Source organism: Leptodactylus fuscus, chromosome 11 (assembly GCF_031893055.1).
Source record: "Leptodactylus fuscus isolate aLepFus1 chromosome 11, aLepFus1.hap2, whole genome shotgun sequence".
Lineage (NCBI taxonomy): Eukaryota > Metazoa > Chordata > Amphibia > Anura > Leptodactylidae > Leptodactylus > Leptodactylus fuscus.
Genome location: NC_134275.1, coordinates 89,014,490 through 89,035,444, shown reverse-complemented (window position 1 = coordinate 89,035,444; position 20,955 = coordinate 89,014,490). Strand labels below are relative to the sequence as shown.

General features: G+C 44.6%; 1 protein-coding gene across 1 annotated transcript; it reads left to right on the top strand.

Moving 5' to 3' along the window:
• The first annotated feature begins 1,877 nt into the window (after nucleotides 1-1,877).
• On the top strand, nucleotides 1,878-20,714 carry LOC142184136 (cytochrome P450 2A4-like). The gene is made up of 9 exons (XM_075258863.1): nucleotides 1,878-2,065; nucleotides 4,691-4,853; nucleotides 14,081-14,230; nucleotides 14,581-14,741; nucleotides 14,846-15,022; nucleotides 16,235-16,376; nucleotides 17,250-17,437; nucleotides 18,388-18,529; nucleotides 19,385-20,714. The coding sequence occupies exons 1-9, from the start codon at nucleotides 1,886-1,888 to the stop codon at nucleotides 19,567-19,569; spliced, it is 1,488 nt and encodes a 495-aa protein (XP_075114964.1). The 5' UTR covers nucleotides 1,878-1,885; the 3' UTR covers nucleotides 19,570-20,714.
• The last annotated feature ends 241 nt before the right edge of the window (nucleotides 20,715-20,955 follow it).

Below are 20,955 nucleotides of genomic sequence, written 5' to 3'. Positions count from 1 at the left end.
TACCTTTTCTCATGATTGGATACACCTGGCTATGAAGTTCAATGCTCCCTGAGGTTACAAAACCAATTTTGTGCTTCAGTAAGTCAGTAAAAAGTAGTTAGGAGTATTCAAATCAATAAAATGATAAGGGTGCCCATACTTTTGCACCGGTCACATTTTGGTTTAATGCATATTGCGCATTTTCTGTTAGTACAATAAACCTCATTTCAATCCTGAAATATTACTGTGTCCATCAGTTATTAGATAGATCAAACTGAAATGGCTGCTGCAAATACCAAAATATTTAGAACTAAAAATGATTAAGATTAATAGGGGTGCCCAAACTTTTTCATAGGACTGTACATTGATCCTATGAGCATGTTCTTAATAATCTACGATAGTTGAAGGGAACCAAATAACTCAGGCGTACATACAACTTGAGAAACCTTTGGAGTGACTTTCATGCCCAGAGACCACATGTACACAAATCTATGGTGAGGGACGTCCAAGGTCACAGCAAATACATCCCCATGATCAGAAATTCACAATCATTTCCATAGATACTATAACACTCTTTGGAAAGCAATGAAACATTACTATTAATACATGATACATGATGATACTGTATTGTAATAATAATAATAATAATAATAATAATAATAATAATAATAATAATAATAATAATAATAATAATAATAATTAATAAATAATAATAATAATAATAATAATAATAATAATAATAATAATAATAATAATAATAATACAATTATAGTATTGAGATTTTTGCAGCAGTTGGGAGTTGCTTTGGTCACAAATATATACAGTTACATCTCAATACATTGGAATATCTTTGAAAAGCGAATTTATTACTTTAGATCGATCTATTTTCTAGATTTATTGAAGAGCGAGGGATTGATTTCTTTGAATGTTGTTGATAATTGTTTATAGTTGATGAAAACCCAAAAGTTACCGTCAGAAAATTAGAACATTGTGAAAAAGTTCCCTATTGTAACCTCACGGTGTCGCACTCTGACCTGCTTACCTCTATTGCATAATGTATTATACGGTCCTTAACATAAGTGTTGGCACCCGGGAAATTTCTCCAGAAAATGAAGCATTTCTTCTAGAAAATGACTGCAGTTATACAAGTTTAGTTATACACAGGTTTATTTCCTTTGTGTGTATTGGAAAAACACCAAAAAAGAGAGAAAAAACCCCAAACGATATAAATTCATGCAAAATTGGAAAGACAAAATGACTGGCACCCTCATCATAATACTTGGTTGCTCATCCATTGGAAACAATAATTGAAATCAATGGCCTCCTAACACAATCAACAAGCTTCTTACACCTCTCAACCGCAAAATATGAACCCCTCTTCTGTTGCAGACCGCTCCAGGTCTCTCGTATTTGGGGGGCACCTTCTCATCTCCCAAGAACAATTGTAAGATCTCTCCACAGATGCTCAATGGGATTTAAGTTTGGACTCATTGAGCCACTTCAGAACTCCCCATTTCTGGAGGCTTTTTGGAGTATGTTTGGGGTCATTGTCCTACTTGGAGACCCATGACCTAGGACACAAACCCAGATTTCTGACACTGGACCCTACATTTGAAAAGGTGCCAGCAATTTTGTCCGGCCTATTTTTGGAGTTTTGTGTGAAATCATGTCCAATTTGGCTTTTTTTCTTTCTTTTTTTTTGTTTTTTTCTGTAAAAAAAATTCAGGGGTGCCAACACTTGTGGCCATGATCGTATAAAATATTGTGCAATACAAAAGTAACTTTGGACTATAAATATGCCCGGCCTGTTCTCATTGATCACACATTGGAAGATTGCCCTAAACCTGTTATTATACAAAAACAGATGGGCATAGGGCAGATAGAGCTGGAGTCATTGGGGAGCAGGATGGCTCTGAATATTGGAGTAACTCTTCTCCTGGCTACTGGAGTCGCTCTACTCATATATCTCATGAAATGGTGGGGAAGGGTCAAGCATAGGAACCTGCCCCCAGGACCTACCCCTCTACCCGGCCTGGGGAATATCCTGCAGATCAGCACCTCCGAACTACCACGGTCATTAGTTAAGGTAAGTCCATTTACTTGTGACATTACCCGTATTAGGAAGCCATTTCCACAAGAATTCTGTTGTCAAAAAATAAAGCCTTAGGGAGTTCATGTTCCTTGAAGTTGTTCTGCAAACCCATCATCGCCTACCGGCTATTGTATAACAATATGTTCCTGTTTTGCTGATACCAGGGTGCCCCAATGCTCCAAACATCAGCTGTTAAAGGGGTTATCCAATTACTAATAATGATGGCCGATCCTTCAGAATGAATATTTGATCTGAGATGGTCCAGGAGATTTGTTATCCCGGGGAAGATGATCTGCAGGTGTTGGAATATCGCAGATCTAATATTGGTGACCGATTCGAGGTTATCAATATTACAAAATGAATAACCCCTTTAACTGTGGGAAAATCAAGCACCAAGTATTCAATGTGGCTGCAGCACCCCCACAGGGGACATGAAGAATTACATGGTGGGTGTTGAAATTAAAAGGATAAATCTAATGCGTAGCAATGTTGTGTCTTGCAGAGGGCTGCTCTGCTCTGTAGGGTCCTAAAATAACCCCTCCCCGTTACCTCACAATTCTGTCTGTCCAGGTTCTTCTGGATTCATATCCCAACTTATTGGATTCAGAAAGCCTTTCCCAATCACTTTTATTTTCTATATATAAATCTCACGGGACAGGATCCTCTTCATCTCCCGGTGGTCTTGTACAGAATCCTCCTCGGTGGTCTCGCAGCCATCTGTCCCCCTTAGCTCTGTTGTCCATTTAATCCACCTCTCTTCAGCCGATCCCCTGATTGTCCGGAAAGTTCAATTAAAAATAATTAACTCAGACCTATAATGCGTCCACAACCTGCCCCCTCCAGAGATCTCTTCTCTAGTCTATGACCACACACAATCTCCAATCCTCTGAAGTCCTTCATTCCTTCTCTTCTTCACTCACCCATCCACAAGACTTCTCCTGCGCTTCTCCCATTATCTAGAACTGGCTCCTCCAACATATCAGATTGTCAACCTCAATTAAAAACCTTCAAACAATGGGTGATCGTAGAGAATGGCGCAACGTTACAGCCTCAGTATTCACAGCCAATAGAATAAAGCAAGACTGTATTCACAAGAAGGGACGGAGGTTTATCAATACACTACAAATGTTCCATGTGATTTCCATTGGTGATACATGTGTAGACCAGAGTCCAGTTCTATTACGATGCATGACAGAATATCCTGATATGAACCCTGCTATTTCTGTGATGCATCACCGCAGATTCTTGCAATCCTATGCTTGAGGGTACCGATACACCGAGTCCTTGATGTAGCACCAGAGAAGGAGTTATCAGCCCAGCGTACCGTTAGTGAAACATTGTTACCGGTGCGTCCGATCTGTTCTAGTACTTTCAGGTATTGATGAGCATCCAAATGTAGATGTGGCTGTACGCCATCCTGCTGACCCGAATATCTGATTATGTTTCCTCTATATGTGGGATAAGCCTTCCCTATAGTATGTCCTGGTAGGAGCGACCAATGTAGAGACCATTGACCTGCACAGAACTCATTTCCTTTGGCGGATCCCCTTATGGACTCAATAAAGGTGCATGCCCCAAATGCTGACATTGTGACAATTGGCCTTCTCATTGCCGATCACCAACCTCTCAGTAAATTTGTCCTTTTCCCATTGAACCTGCACGGTAAAGCAGAGTTAAGGTGTTTCCGGTTGTCATTTGGCTTCAGCTCCTGAAGAGATTTGTTCTGTATATGAAAACCAATATTATCAAATATAGACCAGCCTGGAACGTGTTGGGGACATTAAAGTGTCCTCATAAGAGTATGTTGCAGAGTTCCAAATTAGATAATTAATTAACAGGCCTAGATGGCCTGCAGCCATTTTCTTTAAGCCTGGAGAACTGATTAAACACAAGATGGTAGTGTATCAAAAGAGTTCTGCTTTATTATAAGAAAAAGGTAGTTTAAATACATTACAGACAAAGAGCTGGCTTGGCTATTCTAATCAGTATATAACATACTTGGTTATAGAGATATAAGACAAGCCTGGCACATGGCTATTGGCTGAGGCTCATTATAATTTTCCACACTGGGATGGACTTTCCCATGAAACAAAGAAGGATTTGAAATACTTATGTGTGAGCTAACATCCCAGACTGTCTATATGTATATATCATGGCAAAAGAGATAAGATGACATGTTCCAACTTAATTAACAATAAGCTACATAGATCCTGTCTATACAAACTCTAATTGACCTTCATAAACCATAAAATATGACAAAGTGCCCAGATACCATAAAATTAATACTTTTGTCGGTTATGTGTCCATACATCATGTAAAGGAGGTAAGAGATATACAAAGTCAGCTGCATCTTCTCAAAATGAAGCCCTTGAGAGATAATGATTAGCAACCTATGCATTAACGTTCATTATCACATTCCTTAAAGTCTAACAAAGGGCCTCCTTGACTTAAGCAGAAAAATCAGTTTATATGTGAAAGAGTATAAGATGGCTGCCAAAATACAAAGATGGAGGACTTAACTCCAACAAACGTACGGCGATCAACAAATAATCATCTCTGAGCTCCTTGTGTACAAACGCTCAACGTTACAACCAACATTGTAATACATTATCTCTCTAGCTGAGTGAGACGTACGGACCGGTCTACACAATCTACATAGCAAACGCCCGGACCATAGTACTGACTGGATACAATGCAGTAAAGGAGGCGCTGGTGGATCGCAACGATGTGTTCAGTGATAGAGGAGACACCGGGATAGGAGAGTTTTTTTCTAAAGATTTTGGTAAGTTGATAAAGTGAATGACAAAAATAACAATAACTGGTCGTTTTATAGGATTTCAGTGTGAAGTTTAAAAGTAGTCTGTCACCCCAGCCCTGCAGATAGATAGGTTACTGTCACCAGAACCAGTATATCACCCCAGCCCTGCAGATAGATAGGTTACTGTCACTAGTACCAGCATATCACCCCAGCCCTGCAGATAGATAGGTTACTGTCACCAGACCCAGCATATCACCCCAACCCTGCAGATAGATAGGTTACTGTCACCAGACCCAGCATATCACCCAGCCCTGCAGATAGATAGGTTACTGTCACCAGAACCAGTATATCACCCCAGTCCTGCAGATAGATAGGTTACTGTCACCAGACCCAGCATATCACCCCAGCCCTGCAGATAGAGAGGTTACTGTCACCAGAACCAGCATATCACCCCAGCCCTGCAGATAGATAGGTTACTGTCACCAGAACCAGTATATCACCCCAGTCCTGCAGATAGATAGGTTAGTGTCACCAGAACCAGCATATCACCCCAGCCCTGCAGATAGATAGGTTACTGTCACCAGAGCCAGCATATCCCCCCAGCCCTGCAGATAGATAGGTTACTGTCACCAGAACCAGCATATCACCCCAGCCCTGCAGATAGATAGGTTACTGTCACCATAACCAGTATATTACCCCAGTCCTGCAGATAGATAGGTTAGTGTCACCAGAACCAGCATATCACCCCAGCCCTGCAGATAGATAGGTTAGTGTCACCAGAACCAGCATATCACCCCAGCCCTGCAGATAGATAGGTTACTGTCACCAGAACCAGCATATCACCCCAGTCCTGCAGATAGATAGGTTAGTGTCACCAGAACCAGCATATCACCCCAGCCCTGCAGATAGATAGGTTACTGTCACCAGAACCAGCATATCACCCCAGCCCTGCAGATAGATAGGTTACTGTCACCAGAACCAGTATATTACCCCAGTCCTGCAGATAGATGGGTTAGTGTCACCAGAACCAGCATATCACCCCAGCCCTGCAGATAGATAGGTTACTGTCACCAGGACCAGTATATCACCCCAGCCCTGCAGATAGATAGGTTAGTGTCACCAGAACCAGCATATCACCCCAGCCCTGCAGATAGATAGGTTACTGTCACCAGAACCAGCATATCACCCCAGTCCTGCAGATAGATAGGTTAGTGTCATTAGAACCAGCATATCACCCCAGCCCTGCAGATAGATAGGTTACTGTCACCAGAACCAGCATACCACCCCAGCCCTGCAGATAGATAGGTTAGTGTCACCAGAACCAGCATATCACCCCAGCCTTGCAGATAGATAGGTTACTGTCACCAGAACCAGCATATCACCCCAGCCCTGCAGATAGATAGGTTACTGTCACCAGAACCAGTATATTACCCCAGTCCTGCAGATAGATAGGTTAGTGTCACCAGAACCAGCATATCACCCCAGCCCTGCAGATAGATAGGTTACTGTCACCAGGACCAGTATATCACCCCAGCCCTGCAGAAAGATAGGTTAGTGTCACCAGAACCAGCATATCACCCCAGCCCTGCAGATAGATAGGTTACTGTCACCAGAACCAGTATATCACCCCAGCCCTGCAGATAGATAGGTTACTGTCACTAGTACCAGCATATCACCCCAACCCTGCAGATAGATAGGTTACTGTCACCAGAACCAGTATATCACCCCAGTCCTGCAGATAGATAGGTTACTGTCACCAGACCCAGCATATCACCCCAGCCCTGCAGATAGAGAGGTTACTGTCACCAGAACCAGCATATCACCCCAGCCCTGCAGATAGATAGGTTACTGTCACCAGAACCAGTATATCACCCCAGCCCTGCAGATAGATAGGTTATTGTCACTAGTACCAGCATATCACCCCAACCCTGCAGATAGATAGGTTACCGTCACCAGAACCAGCATATCACCCCAGCCCTGCAGATAGATAGGTTACTGTCACCAGTACCAGCATATCACCCCAACCCTGCAAATAGATAGGTTACTGTCACCAGACCCAGCATATCACCCAGCCCTGCAGATAGATAGGTTACTGTCACCAGAACCAGTATATCACCCCAGTCCTGCAGATAGATAGGTTACTGTCACCAGACCCAGCATATCACCCCAGCCCTGCAGATAGAGAGGTTACTGTCACCAGAACCAGCATATCACCCCAGCCCTGCAGATAGATAGGTTACTGTCACCAGAACCAGTATATCACCCCAGTCCTGCAGATAGATAGGTTAGTGTCACCAGAACCAGCATATCACCCCAGCCCTGCAGATAGATAGGTTACTGTCACCAGAGCCAGCATATCCCCCCAGCCCTGCAGATAGATAGGTTACTGTCACCAGAACCAGCATATCACCCCAGCCCTGCAGATAGATAGGTTACTGTCACCATAACCAGTATATTACCCCAGTCCTGCAGATAGATAGGTTAGTGTCACCAGAACCAGCATATCACCCCAGCCCTGCAGATAGATAGGTTAGTGTCACCAGAACCAGCATATCACCCCAGCCCTGCAGATAGATAGGTTACTGTCACCAGAACCAGCATATCACCCCAGTCCTGCAGATAGATAGGTTAGTGTCACCAGAACCAGCATATCACCCCAGCCCTGCAGATAGATAGGTTACTGTCACCAGAACCAGCATATCACCCCAGCCCTGCAGATAGATAGGTTACTGTCACCAGAACCAGTATATTACCCCAGTCCTGCAGATAGATAGGTTAGTGTCACCAGAACCAGCATATCACCCCAGCCCTGCAGATAGATAGGTTACTGTCACCAGGACCAGTATATCACCCCAGCCCTGCAGATAGATAGGTTAGTGTCACCAGAACCAGCATATCACCCCAGCCCTGCAGATAGATAGGTTACTGTCACCAGAACCAGCATATCACCCCAGTCCTGCAGATAGATAGGTTAGTGTCATTAGAACCAGCATATCACCCCAGCCCTGCAGATAGATAGGTTACTGTCACCAGAACCAGCATACCACCCCAGCCCTGCAGATAGATAGGTTAGTGTCACCAGAACCAGCATATCACCCCAGCCCTGCAGATAGATAGGTTACTGTCACCAGAACCAGCATATCACCCCAGCCCTGCAGATAGATAGGTTACTGTCACCAGAACCAGTATATTACCCCAGTCCTGCAGATAGATAGGTTAGTGTCACCAGAACCAGCATATCACCCCAGCCCTGCAGATAGATAGGTTACTGTCACCAGGACCAGTATATCACCCCAGCCCTGCAGATAGATAGGTTAGTGTCACCAGAACCAGCATATCACCCCAGCCCTGCAGATAGATAGGTTACTGTCACCAGAACCAGCATATCACCCCAGTCCTGCAGATAGATAGGTTAGTGTCATTAGAACCAGCATATCACCCCAGCCCTGCAGATAGATAGGTTACTGTCACCAGAACCAGCATACCACCCCAGCCCTGCAGATAGATAGGTTACTGTCACCAGAACCAGCATATCACCCAGCCCTGCAGATAGATAGGTTACTGTCACCAGAACCAGCATATCACCCCAGCCCTGCAGATAGATAGGTTACTGTCACCAGAACCAGCATATCACCCAGCCCTGCAGATAGATAGGTTACTGTCCCCAGACCCAGCATATCACCCTAGCCCTGCAGATAGATAGGTTACTGTCACCAGAACCAGCATATCATCCCAGCCCTGCAGATAGATAGGTTACTGTCACCAGACCCAGCATATCACCCCAGTCCTGCAGATAGATAGGTTACTGTCACCAGAACCAGCATATCCCCCCAGCCCTGCAGATAGATAGGTTACTGTCACCAGAACCAGCATATCACCCCAGGCCTGTAGATAGATTGGTTACTGTCACCAGAACCAGCATATCACCGCAGCCCTGTAGATAGATAGGTTACTGTCACCAGAACCAGCATATCACCCCAGTCCTGCAGATAGATACGTTACTGTCACCAGAACCAGCATATCACCCCAGTCCTGCAGATAGATAGGTTAGTGTCACCAGAACCAGCATATCACCCCAGCCCTGCAGATAGATAGGTTACTGTCACCAGACCCAGCATATCACCCCAGCGCTGCAGATAGATAGGTTACTGTCACCAGAACCAGCATATCACCCCAGCCCTGCAGATAGATAGGTTACTGTCACCAGACCCAGCATATCACCCCAGCGCTGCAGATAGATAGGTTACTGTCACCAGAACCAGCATATCACCCCAGCGCTGCAGATAGATAGGTTACTGTCACCAGACCCAGTATATCACCCCAGTCCTGCAGATAGATAGGTTACTGTCACCAGGACCAGTATATCACCCCAGCCCTGCAGATAGATAGGTTAGTGTCACCAGAACCAGCATATCACCCCAGCCCTGCAGATAGATAGGTTACTGTCACCAGAACCAGCATATCACCCCAGTCCTGCAGATAGATAGGTTAGTGTCACCAGAACCAGCATATCACCCCAGCCCTGCAGATAGATAGGTTACTGTCACCAGAACCAGCATATCACCCCAGCCCTGCAGATAGATAGGTTACTGTCACCAGAACCAGTATATTACCCCAGTCCTGCAGATAGATAGGTTAGTGTCACCAGAACCAGCATATCACCCCAGCCCTGCAGATAGATAGGTTACTGTCACCAGGACCAGTATATCACCCCAGCCCTGCAGATAGATAGGTTAGTGTCACCAGAACCAGCATATCACCCCAGCCCTGCAGATAGATAGGTTACTGTCACCAGAACCAGCATATCACCCCAGTCCTGCAGATAGATAGGTTAGTGTCACCAGATCCAGCATATCACCCCAGCCCTGCAGATAGATAGGTTACTGTCACCAGAACCAGCATATCACCCAGCCCTGCAGATAGATAGGTTACTGTCACCAGAACCAGCATATCACCCCAGCCCTGCAGATAGATAGGTTACTGTCACCAGAACCAGTATATTACCCCAGTCCTGCAGATAGATAGGTTAGTGTCACCAGAACCAGCATATCACCCCAGCCCTGCAGATAGATAGGTTACTGTCACCAGGACCAGTATATCACCCCAGCCCTGCAGATAGATAGGTTAGTGTCACCAGAACCAGCATATCACCCCAGCCCTGCAGATAGATAGGTTACTGTCACCAGAACCAGCATATCACCCCAGTCCTGCAGATAGATAGGTTAGTGTCATTAGAACCAGCATATCACCCCAGCCCTGCAGATAGATAGGTTACTGTCACCAGAACCAGCATACCACCCCAGCCCTGCAGATAGATAGGTTACTGTCACCAGAACCAGCATATCACCCAGCCCTGCAGATAGATAGGTTACTGTCACCAGAACCAGCATATCACCCCAGCCCTGCAGATAGATAGGTTACTGTCCCCAGACCCAGCATATCACCCTAGCCCTGCAGATAGATAGGTTACTGTCACCAGAACCAGCATATCATCCCAGCCCTGCAGATAGATAGGTTACTGTCACCAGACCCAGCATATCACCCCAGTCCTGCAGATAGATAGGTTACTGTCACCAGAACCAGCATATCCCCCCAGCCCTGCAGATAGATAGGTTACTGTCACCAGAACCAGCATATCACCCCAGGCCTGTAGATAGATTGGTTACTGTCACCAGAACCAGCATATCACCGCAGCCCTGCAGATAGATAGGTTACTGTCACCAGAACCAGCATATCACCCCAGTCCTGCAGATAGATAGGTTACTGTCACCAGAACCAGCATATCACCCCAGTCCTGCAGATAGATAGGTTAGTGTCACCAGAACCAGCATATCACCCCAGCCCTGCAGATAGATAGGTTACTGTCACCAGACCCAGCATATCACCCCAGCGCTGCAGATAGATAGGTTACTGTCACCAGAACCAGCATATCACCCCAGCCCTGCAGATAGATAGGTTACTGTCACCAGACCCAGCATATCACCCCAGCGCTGCAGATAGATAGGTTACTGTCACCAGAACCAGCATATCACCCCAGCGCTGCAGATAGATAGGTTACTGTCACCAGACCCAGTATATCACCCCAGTCCTGCAGATAGATAGGTTACTGTCACCAGGACCAGTATATCACCCCAGCCCTGCAGATAGATAGGTTAGTGTCACCAGAACCAGCATATCACCCCAGCCCTGCAGATAGATAGGTTACTGTCACCAGAACCAGCATATCACCCCAGTCCTGCAGATAGATAGGTTAGTGTCACCAGAACCAGCATATCACCCCAGCCCTGCAGATAGATAGGTTACTGTCACCAGAACCAGCATATCACCCCAGCCCTGCAGATAGATAGGTTACTGTCACCAGAACCAGTATATTACCCCAGTCCTGCAGATAGATAGGTTAGTGTCACCAGAACCAGCATATCACCCCAGCCCTGCAGATAGATAGGTTACTGTCACCAGGACCAGTATATCACCCCAGCCCTGCAGATAGATAGGTTAGTGTCACCAGAACCAGCATATCACCCCAGCCCTGCAGATAGATAGGTTACTGTCACCAGAACCAGCATATCACCCCAGTCCTGCAGATAGATAGGTTAGTGTCACCAGATCCAGCATATCACCCCAGCCCTGCAGATAGATAGGTTACTGTCACCAGAACCAGCATATCACCCAGCCCTGCAGATAGATAGGTTACTGTCACCAGAACCAGCATATCACCCCAGCCCTGCAGATAGATAGGTTACTGTCCCCAGACCCAGCATATCACCCTAGCCCTGCAGATAGATAGGTTACTGTCACCAGAACCAGCATATCATCCCAGCCCTGCAGATAGATAGGTTACTGTCACCAGACCCAGCATATCACCCCAGTCCTGCAGATAGATAGGTTACTGTCACCAGAACCAGCATATCCCCCCAGCCCTGCAGATAGATAGGTTACTGTCACCAGAACCAGTATATCACCCCAGCCCTGCAGATAGATAGGTTAATGTCTCCAGAACCAGCATATCACCCCAGCCCTGCAGATAGATAGGTTAATGTCTCCAGAACCAGCATCACCACAGCCCTGCAGATAGATAGGTTAATGTCTCCAGAACCAGCATCACCACACTTCTTCCTGTTCTGACTTTTAGGCTTGTTTTTCAACTTTACACAACTTTACAAGTAAAACTGGTTAGGTGGCACATTGGATTCACATGAGTTTTAGGTTGAGGAGAGGTGCTGATTAGAGATGAGCGAACACCATTTGATCGAATAGGTATTCAATCGAATACCAGGCCATTCAAGGTATCCGTTCCCAATGGAATACCAATTGAATACCACGCGGCAAACGCAGTAAAAATTTGTGTCCCCTCCCACCTTCCCTGGCGTGTTTTTTGCACCAATAACTGTGCAGGGGAGGTGGGACAGGAACTACGACAACGGAGGCAGTGAAAAAAATTGAAAAAACCATTGGCTGTCGAAAACATGTGACCTCCCATTTATAAGAATGGCAGCCGCCATATTCGCCAGATTTGTGGTCAGAGATATACACTCACCGGCCACTTTATTAGGTACACCTGTCCAACTGCTCGTTAACACTTAATTTCTAATCAGCCAATCACGTGGCGGCAACTCAGTGCATTTCGGCATGTATACATGGTCAAGACAATCTCTTGCAGTTCAAACCGAGCATCAGTATGGGGGGGAAGAAAGGTGATTTGAGTGCCTTTGAACGTGGCATGGTTGTTGGTGCCAGAAGGGCTGGTCTGAGTATTTCAGAAACTGCTGATCTACTGGGATTTTCACGCACAACCATCTCTAGGGTTTACAGAGAATGGTCCGAAAAAGAAAAAACATCCAGTGAGCGGCAGTTCTGTGGGGGGCGGAAATGCGTTGTTGATGCCAGAGGTCAGAGGAGAATGGCCAGACTGGTTCCAGCTGATAGAAAGGCAACAGTGACTCAAATAGCCACCCGTTACAACCAAGGTAGCCAGAAGAGCATCTCTGAACGCCGCACAGTACGTCCAACTTTGAGGCTACAGATGGGCTACAGCAGCAGAAGACCACACCGGGTGCCACTCCTTTCAGCTAAGAACAGGAAACTGAGGCTACAATTTGCACAAGCTCATCGAAATTGGACAATTGAAGATTGGAAAAACGTTGCCTGGTCTGATGAGTCTGGATTTCTGCTGCGACATTCGGATGGTAGGGTCAGAATTTGGCGTCAACAACATGAAAGCATGGATCCATCCTGCCTTGTATCGGTAACGGTTCAGGCTGGTGGTGGTGGTGTCATGGTGTGGGGAATATTTTCTTGGCACTCTTTGGGCCCCTTGGTACCAATTGAGCATCGTTGCAACGCCAAAGCCTACCTGAGTATTGTTGCTGACCATGTCCATCCCTTTATGACCACAATGTACCCAACATCTGATGGCTACTTTCAGCAGGATAATGCAATGCCATGTCATAAAGCTGGAATCATCTCAGACTGGTTTCTTGAACATGACAATGAGTTCACTGTACTCCAATGGCCTCCACAGTCACCAGATCTCAATCCAATAGAGGAGCATCTTTGGGATGTGGTGGAACGGGAGATTCGCATCATGGATGTGCAGCTGACAAATCTGCGACTGCAACTGTGTGATGCCATCATGTCAATATGGAGCAAAATCTCTGAGGAATGCTTCCAGCACCTTGTTGTATCTATGCCACGAAGAATTGAGGCAGTTCTGAAGGCAAAAGGGGGTCCAACCCGTTACTAGCATGGTGGACCTAATAAAGTGGCCGGTGAGTGTATAGTTACATAGTTATATAGTTGATGAGGTTGGATAAAGACATTAGTCCATCAAGTCCAACCTATAACCCTACAATCCCTACAGTGTTGATCCGGGGGAAGGCAAAAATCCCCATGAGGCTCGTGCCAAGGCATTAGCTTCCAGTAGGCAGGGATGAAACCGAAGAACAACAACAGCTCTTCTCAGAGCTATACACTGCAGGGACAGGAGTCCAGCTTTCCACGGACGGTGGAAAACAGGGACACAGAACAGTTACTTGTTGCTATATACGTGCACACCAGCTTTCTTTTGGGGTGTCCCACCTCCTTCTATATACGTGCAAACCAGCTTTTATTAGGGGTGTCCCCCACAAAATAGCAGGAGTCTTTTAGACAATATGTTTTATTTTGGGGTCTGTGAACTCTTGTGATTTTGGTTGTTACCTGTTTCATTATGTTCATGTTTTTGCATGTTCTGACATTGCTCACACTTACAGGAGTCTTTTCAAGCAGTGGAGAAAGGTGGAAAACACTCCGGCGATTTTCCCTGACAACTTTGAGAAATTTTGGAATGGGAAAGAGAAGCATTGAAGAAAGAATCCAAGAAGAAGCCCGATGTCTCGCTGATCATTTTATGAAAGACAAAGGTGGGCTGAGGCTCTAAAGTATTTGTTGTACTTTCCGGCTGCCCGGACCTATGAAAAAGCTGGTGACCAATATCAATGTATCCAGACCTAACCATGAATATCCAGACTCAGCTTGGGGGAACAAAGAATAGGACGTTTTTAAATGCAAAATGTTTGGTCCCAGTATCTGTGATTAGGAGACTGATGGGCTGCCCTCGTAGACTTTATATCATTAGCCGACTCTGTGACGTTGATGTGTCCAGTCAATGTTCATAAGCTCACTATATACCCAGACTACATATCTGCAGTCTTACTGTGCGCTCATCTTTACCATGGTCTAGACTTTCTCACCATCTTCCTCTACTCTACAGACTCTCCGATTAACCCAACAAATATACTGAGACTCGCTGTATCCAATGTCATCTGCTCCGTCGTGTTTGGTGAGAGATTTGACTATGAAGACCCAAAGTTCTTGACTCTCATGTCGTATATTCATGAAGTTTCCGAACTGTTCAACTCCCGTTCAGGGCAGGTGAATATTACAAAATATACAGTGTATATGGGTGTAATGTGACATCATGGATTTACATTATTATATATATATTTTTTTTTTCTATTGTTTTTTTCTTAAATTAGTTACATAACATATTCCCGACCATAATGAAGCGCATTCCGGGTCCGCACCAGATGATGTACAAACTTATGGATAAGATAAAGCAATTTATTACAGAGATGGTAAACTTGCACCGAGCCACCCTGGACGTGAACTGTCCCCGGGATTTTATCGATTGCTTCCTCGTAAAGATGGACGAGGTGGGTTTGTGGGATATATACGAGGAGGGACCTAAAAGTTTCCAGAATGAGGCTGCTGCGTGCGCAGTTTTCGTAGTACGCCATTCTGCAGCTAGTTATTTGTTCAACCATGCCTTCTCAGTCAGTGCGCCAAGCGGCATTGATGCAGCAGGTTTCGTCTACCCGCAGTGAATTTTGTCCAGCCATCGCTTGTCAAGTGAAGTCCAATGTGAAGACAATGGTCATTTGTTTTTTCGATACAAAACGGATTGTGCACTCGGAATTCATTCCAACAGGTCAGACCGTCAACCAGGTTTTCTACTTGGGGGTTCTCAAGAGGTTGCGCAACAGTGTGCGGCGAAAAAGGCCCGAAATGTGTCAGTCTGGTGATTGGTTTTTCCACCATGACAATGCCCCAGCCCACACCACCATCTCAGTGACCACTTTCATGGCAAGAAACGGCCTGGATGACTCGCCCCACCCACCCTATTCACCCCATATGGCTCCCAGGGACTTTTTTTTATTCCCACGAATGAAGAGGAACCTCAAGGGGAAGCGTTTTGCCGACGTGGAGGAGGTGAAGAGGAAAACGATGGAGGCGCTTGCACACATCAAAGTGGATGAGTTTAAAAAATGTTTCGAACAATGGCAGACGAGATTTGACAAGTGTATTGCCACTAAAGGAGAGGACTTGGAAGGAGATTGTGGAATTTTGTACAAACAAATAAATACACACTTCAAAGACAACTTTTCTGGAAACTTTTGGGTCCCTTCTCGTATTTTGGGGTAACACATTGGGAGGCCAATAGATAAACAACTTTCTATAAAAATATTGCAAAATGTAATAAGATAATTCTATTGGTTGCCATGGCAAGATTGGACTTATCTTATGTTATTGGATAGCATGTATAGTGATTTACTTTTTTTTTTTTTTGCAAATCACTTTTTATTGAATTTTCAGTTTTACATACAAGTAATGATAAAGAAAGATAACCGTCCATAATAAATGGTATCAAAGTACAGAGTGTAGATGAGGAATCATAGAACATAGTAAAAGCGCGAGCAAACAAACCTGGACAAAGAGTAACCGTCCATAATAATCAGGAAGTTCACATCAGGTCAATGAAACCCTCGAGAGACCTGAACATAAAGAACCCCTGCAACACAAGTAGCCGTCACCCACTGTGATATGAAACCAATTCCTCATTGAAATAATACGTTTTTCATTTTCAGGAGAAAAAGAATCCAAACACAGAATTTAACAATGTAAATCTAGAGGCGACAATATTAGACTTATTTTTTGCTGGGACAGAGACGACAAGCCTGACCCTGAGATACGGTTTTCTGATACTCCTGAAATATCCAGAAATACAAGGTAATAAACAGTTCCCCTTATAGGGTTGTAGCTATAGGCGGTGCAGGCGTAGTGTTCTCACTCTGGCTTCAGGGTCTGTCCGGAGCCAAATTTATCCAACGGGATTGGACACCAGTATTAGCAATAGCACGTGGCACTGTAGGGAGGTGATTTTGCATTGAAACCCAGGAAATTTAAGATGCATCTACTTGAATATCGGCCAAGTCTACAAATATTACTAGTTCTTTGTTCCTATACCCATGAGAAGTACAAGTCCTTCTGCACCACAACCCTCATCCAGAAATCCACAGAATTCTTATTGGTAGGTCTGAGATATTCCACTAAGAGACAAGACTCTGCTTGGCAAGTGTGTGGCCAGGAGGAGGACGCCATTTATATAGGATGAGCCCTGCGCCCTGTCATACAATAAATCAGGCAAATTCTCAGGGGACATGAGGATTACCAAGAGCAGGGTACAATATTCTGGTCATGATAAATTCCCCCTTTGTTTGCCTCTATTTGGTGCTGTGAGGTTCAGCCATCTCTACCAATGAGCCCCAGTCTTATCCAATGGTAATTATTACTCGGTTTTTCACGATTTACTTGATAATTGTTGAACTTGTTTCTTTGTCCCGAGTGCTCGACCTTACGTTAATCCACATTCATGTATATTTGCCATTCCTTGGCCCACGCCTCTGTGATATATTGTTCTCCTCTATACTGATGACTTCCAGAGGTCCCTTTATGGGTCTATAGATTTGGGATCGTTGTATTGTTCTGTCCTGAGTCTGAGTTATGTATTTTACACCTTCAAACAATCTTCAACCAGTCATTAGTGATATTATAATATCAGACTGAGAAATGTGTCCCTTCTTCTGTTTTTGTAAATTCCAGCAAAAATCCACCAAGAGATTGACAATGTAATAGGCAGAGATCGGAGTCCATCCATAGAAGACAGAAGTAAGATGCCGTATACAGAGGCCGTGATCCACGAGATCCAGAGATTCGCTGATATTGTCCCCGCAGGACTCGCTCACGCCGCCAGCAAGGACACGACCTTCAGAGGATATCACGTTCCTAAGGTGCAGTATACTGATCTTCCCACCTCCGGACTCTCTTAGCTCTTCACATCTAGTATTATTACTAAGTGCTCAAATAAGGTCAGACGTGTAACATTTCTCTATCAAACCTTCCTATATATATCCATGCTCGACATGGCACCGCTGACACAATACCTGCAACCTAAATCCCGTATAGATTAAAGATCAGGTTGGCTTCTTGGTTCCTTTGGTTGAATCCAGACTGTTATTATTTCTGGTTACTTATTAACACTAGTCATGGGCGAACCTTGGAAAATTCATCTTGCAAATATTCACGAAGCTCACCTGTAAGTTTAACACTCTGGGGTTTCTTCATACAAGCAGAGGTCCTCTTATACTCACTTTACTCACCTATGCTGGGTGTCCGGTCTTCTTTGCCAGTGTCCAGTCTTCACCCACGGGCTCTTGTGGCTCCTTACAATGTCTTCTTTGATGTCACATGATATAAAGTCACCATTGAGGTCAGTGATTGGGCCTCAATAGTCACATGGGGTGAACCAATGTCATGACGTTGGATCAAAGTGTGATATCAGAAGAGACCACAAGACCCTGCGATTGAAGACCTTTTGACTTGGCCCCTTTCCTGGTCCCCACACAGTATGACACCCAATTTACACACACTATAATATCCCATAGTGGCCACTCCACACAGTATAATGTCATATAGCGATCCCTCTACACAGTATTATGTCCCATTGTGGACCCTACAGGTTCATTACAAATGTTGCAAAAATTTGGGGTTTGCCAGAACCAGAAATTTTTGGGGTACACCACCCACAAAATATTATTATGCTCTAAGGTCTGAGTATAATGATCGGAGGCCCAGAGGAGGTGACAAACATTAAACCTGCCTGTCTGTGTGTGGAGCTCAGTTGATAGGTTGGTGTCAGAATATCTTATATCATCTTCACGTTTTATACATTTACTTTCAGGGCACCTTGGTCTTCCCAGTCCTGACCTCTGTCCTGAAAGACCCCAAATACTTCAAGAACCCGGATGAGTTTGATCCTGGACACTTTCTGGATGAGAAGGGTTGCTTTAAGAAAAGTGATGCCTTTATGCCGTTCTCCGCAGGTAAGAGATTGTTACTTCCTAACTAACAACTACGACTCACCTTGGGCTTCACAGGACCCGGGGTCTAGTATATGAACAGATCTTGGAGACCTCAGGTTTTGGTATGACTGGTGAATCAAGGATAGGTTTAGCAAGGTCTAAAACATGACTTCATCATATTGAAGGGGTTTTTCATACTGATAGCCTACCCACCCGTCATCGTGCTGCCACCACCATCCTTCACTATGGAAATGGTGTTCTTGGGATGGTGGAAAGTGTTGGCTTGGCATGACATAAAGCATTGCTTATTCTCATGTGACCAGAGACCCTTCTTCTCTGACTCTTGTGAGGTTTGTAGTTGCGCCACATTTCCATGTCGTTCTAATGGATTTAATGGTGTTCCTTGATGTCTGTGGCCAGTGTGGGGCTCGGTGGTCTTCCTATGGCTTGCCTAGTGGTGTTGCAGGAGTCTTTTAGAGCAATTATATTTATACTGACATCATGTGAAGGTCAAGTGAGATTCTGATTGCATCGAGGGGAACCGTATTCGACTAATGATGTGACCTCTAAAGTAGACTCGAGCTTATTTGGGAGGTTCATAATAAAGGGGTGAATACAAATACACTCACAATGTACAATAGAAAATTGTAGGGAGAATGTAACAATATTTGTCACAGGTGATGGTGCTGAGTCGTGCTATAGTGCCCCTACAGGGGAAATGCAGTATTACATCGTGGCCTCTAAAAATCACTTTTTGATTGGTGTGACTGAACCCAGTATCCCGTCCTCTATTGCCTCAGAAATGCCCCCAAATGGCCCTTATAATGAGTTTAAACCTGACAATCCTTTTAAGTTTACCATTTTTTGTCTTCCCAGGCAAGCGTTTGTGTTTAGGAGAAGGTCTGGCCCGGATGGAGCTTTTCCTCTTTCTGACCACTATATTGCAAAGGTTTACCTTGGAGCCCACCGAAGACCGAAAACACCTGAGCATAAGACCTGAGCCCAACAGTAATGGTACAAAACCTCGTTCGTACCAGATGAAAGTCATCCCTCGGCTTTGAGTTTTCATACAAATAAAACCTAAAGGTTCTTAATTTCACAGAACAAGAAGATTTCTCTAATTGTTTTTAATGGATATTGATCGAAAAAGAAACAATAGAAATACTTGTCACTACAAAAAAAAAATCATTTCCTTTAAGTTACTTCTGTCTACTGACCTCACTTGTATTGTAGAAGTGACGAATATTCTGTAACTAACCCTGCAATGATTGAAATGGTTACATAGAAACAATTGGCAACTTTTTGATTTTCGTAGAATAAAAATAATAAAACAGAACAAAATGCAGAATAAAGTCTCTAGAATAATATTACTTCCATGACGGTCACTGACGGCAATAAAGAACCAAGAGCAAGAAACATTTGCCATCTTCTTGGAGGTGGTGCCGATGAGTCTTGGTGCCCATGATCGGGAGATCTGTAAGAAATGCACATTGTGAACCTGTAGAGGGACTTTGCAGGGTTGATCCAAAGTCATTCACATATCTCTAAAGGCTACACAGTGTGATAACCTGCTGGAAGTTCACCTTAAATTGCTTCCTCGCCAGTATCTGACGCCCACTGGATTAACAAGAATGGACCCTGAGCTCCACCAATTATGTTGGAGATCTTGTGGTCATAAAGGTTCTTTCACGTTTTTTGGGAATGTCCTCACCTTGTCCCTGTAGACCATCGGTCTCCTCTCTTCTATTATACATACGCCCATTAATGTGGACCTGGCGTTAGCCTTGCATTCTCTGGGATTGGAGTCTCACCCACCAGAGGAATGAAAACTACTTCTCCATAGCCTTCTGACATTGCAGATCTCCCGCTTCTCCCTCACAGTCAAGGTTGATTGAAACAGTGACACAGCATTGTGTATATGAAAGACTACCAGCATTCCATAATGGTTCCCTTACAGCATGACGTCAGGTCTCCGTGGCTCCAATAGTTTCCATCACACGCCCTGGACTCTCCATATATCACTTCGTAGGCTTGTGGATTTCCACCGTATGGACTATTTGGAATTATGATGTCATACTTTGTATCCCTCTTACTCCTCCCTTTTACTGCGTGTCGTTATTCCCTTTTGCTCTGTGTCACCCATTATCTTGTGCTCTGTAAATCTTTTATGTTATAAAACTCAATAAAATTATGTTATTAAAAGAAATGTATCCATCCAATAGCTTGCAGAACTTGGTCATGATTGAAATGTCTATCATGTCCAGTCTATGACCACGGGAGACACTTCGTTTTCAGATTTGGTAGGAACATTTCAGCATTGCATTGAGTCTTCGAAGGTGAGGAAAGCATGGGGAGTGGAAGCCATCTGTGATAGACCTTGTGAATTCCTGGTGCAGATCCTAGAAAATGTCCTGGGAATCTTGTGCTGGTTGTGATACAGCTCTCTA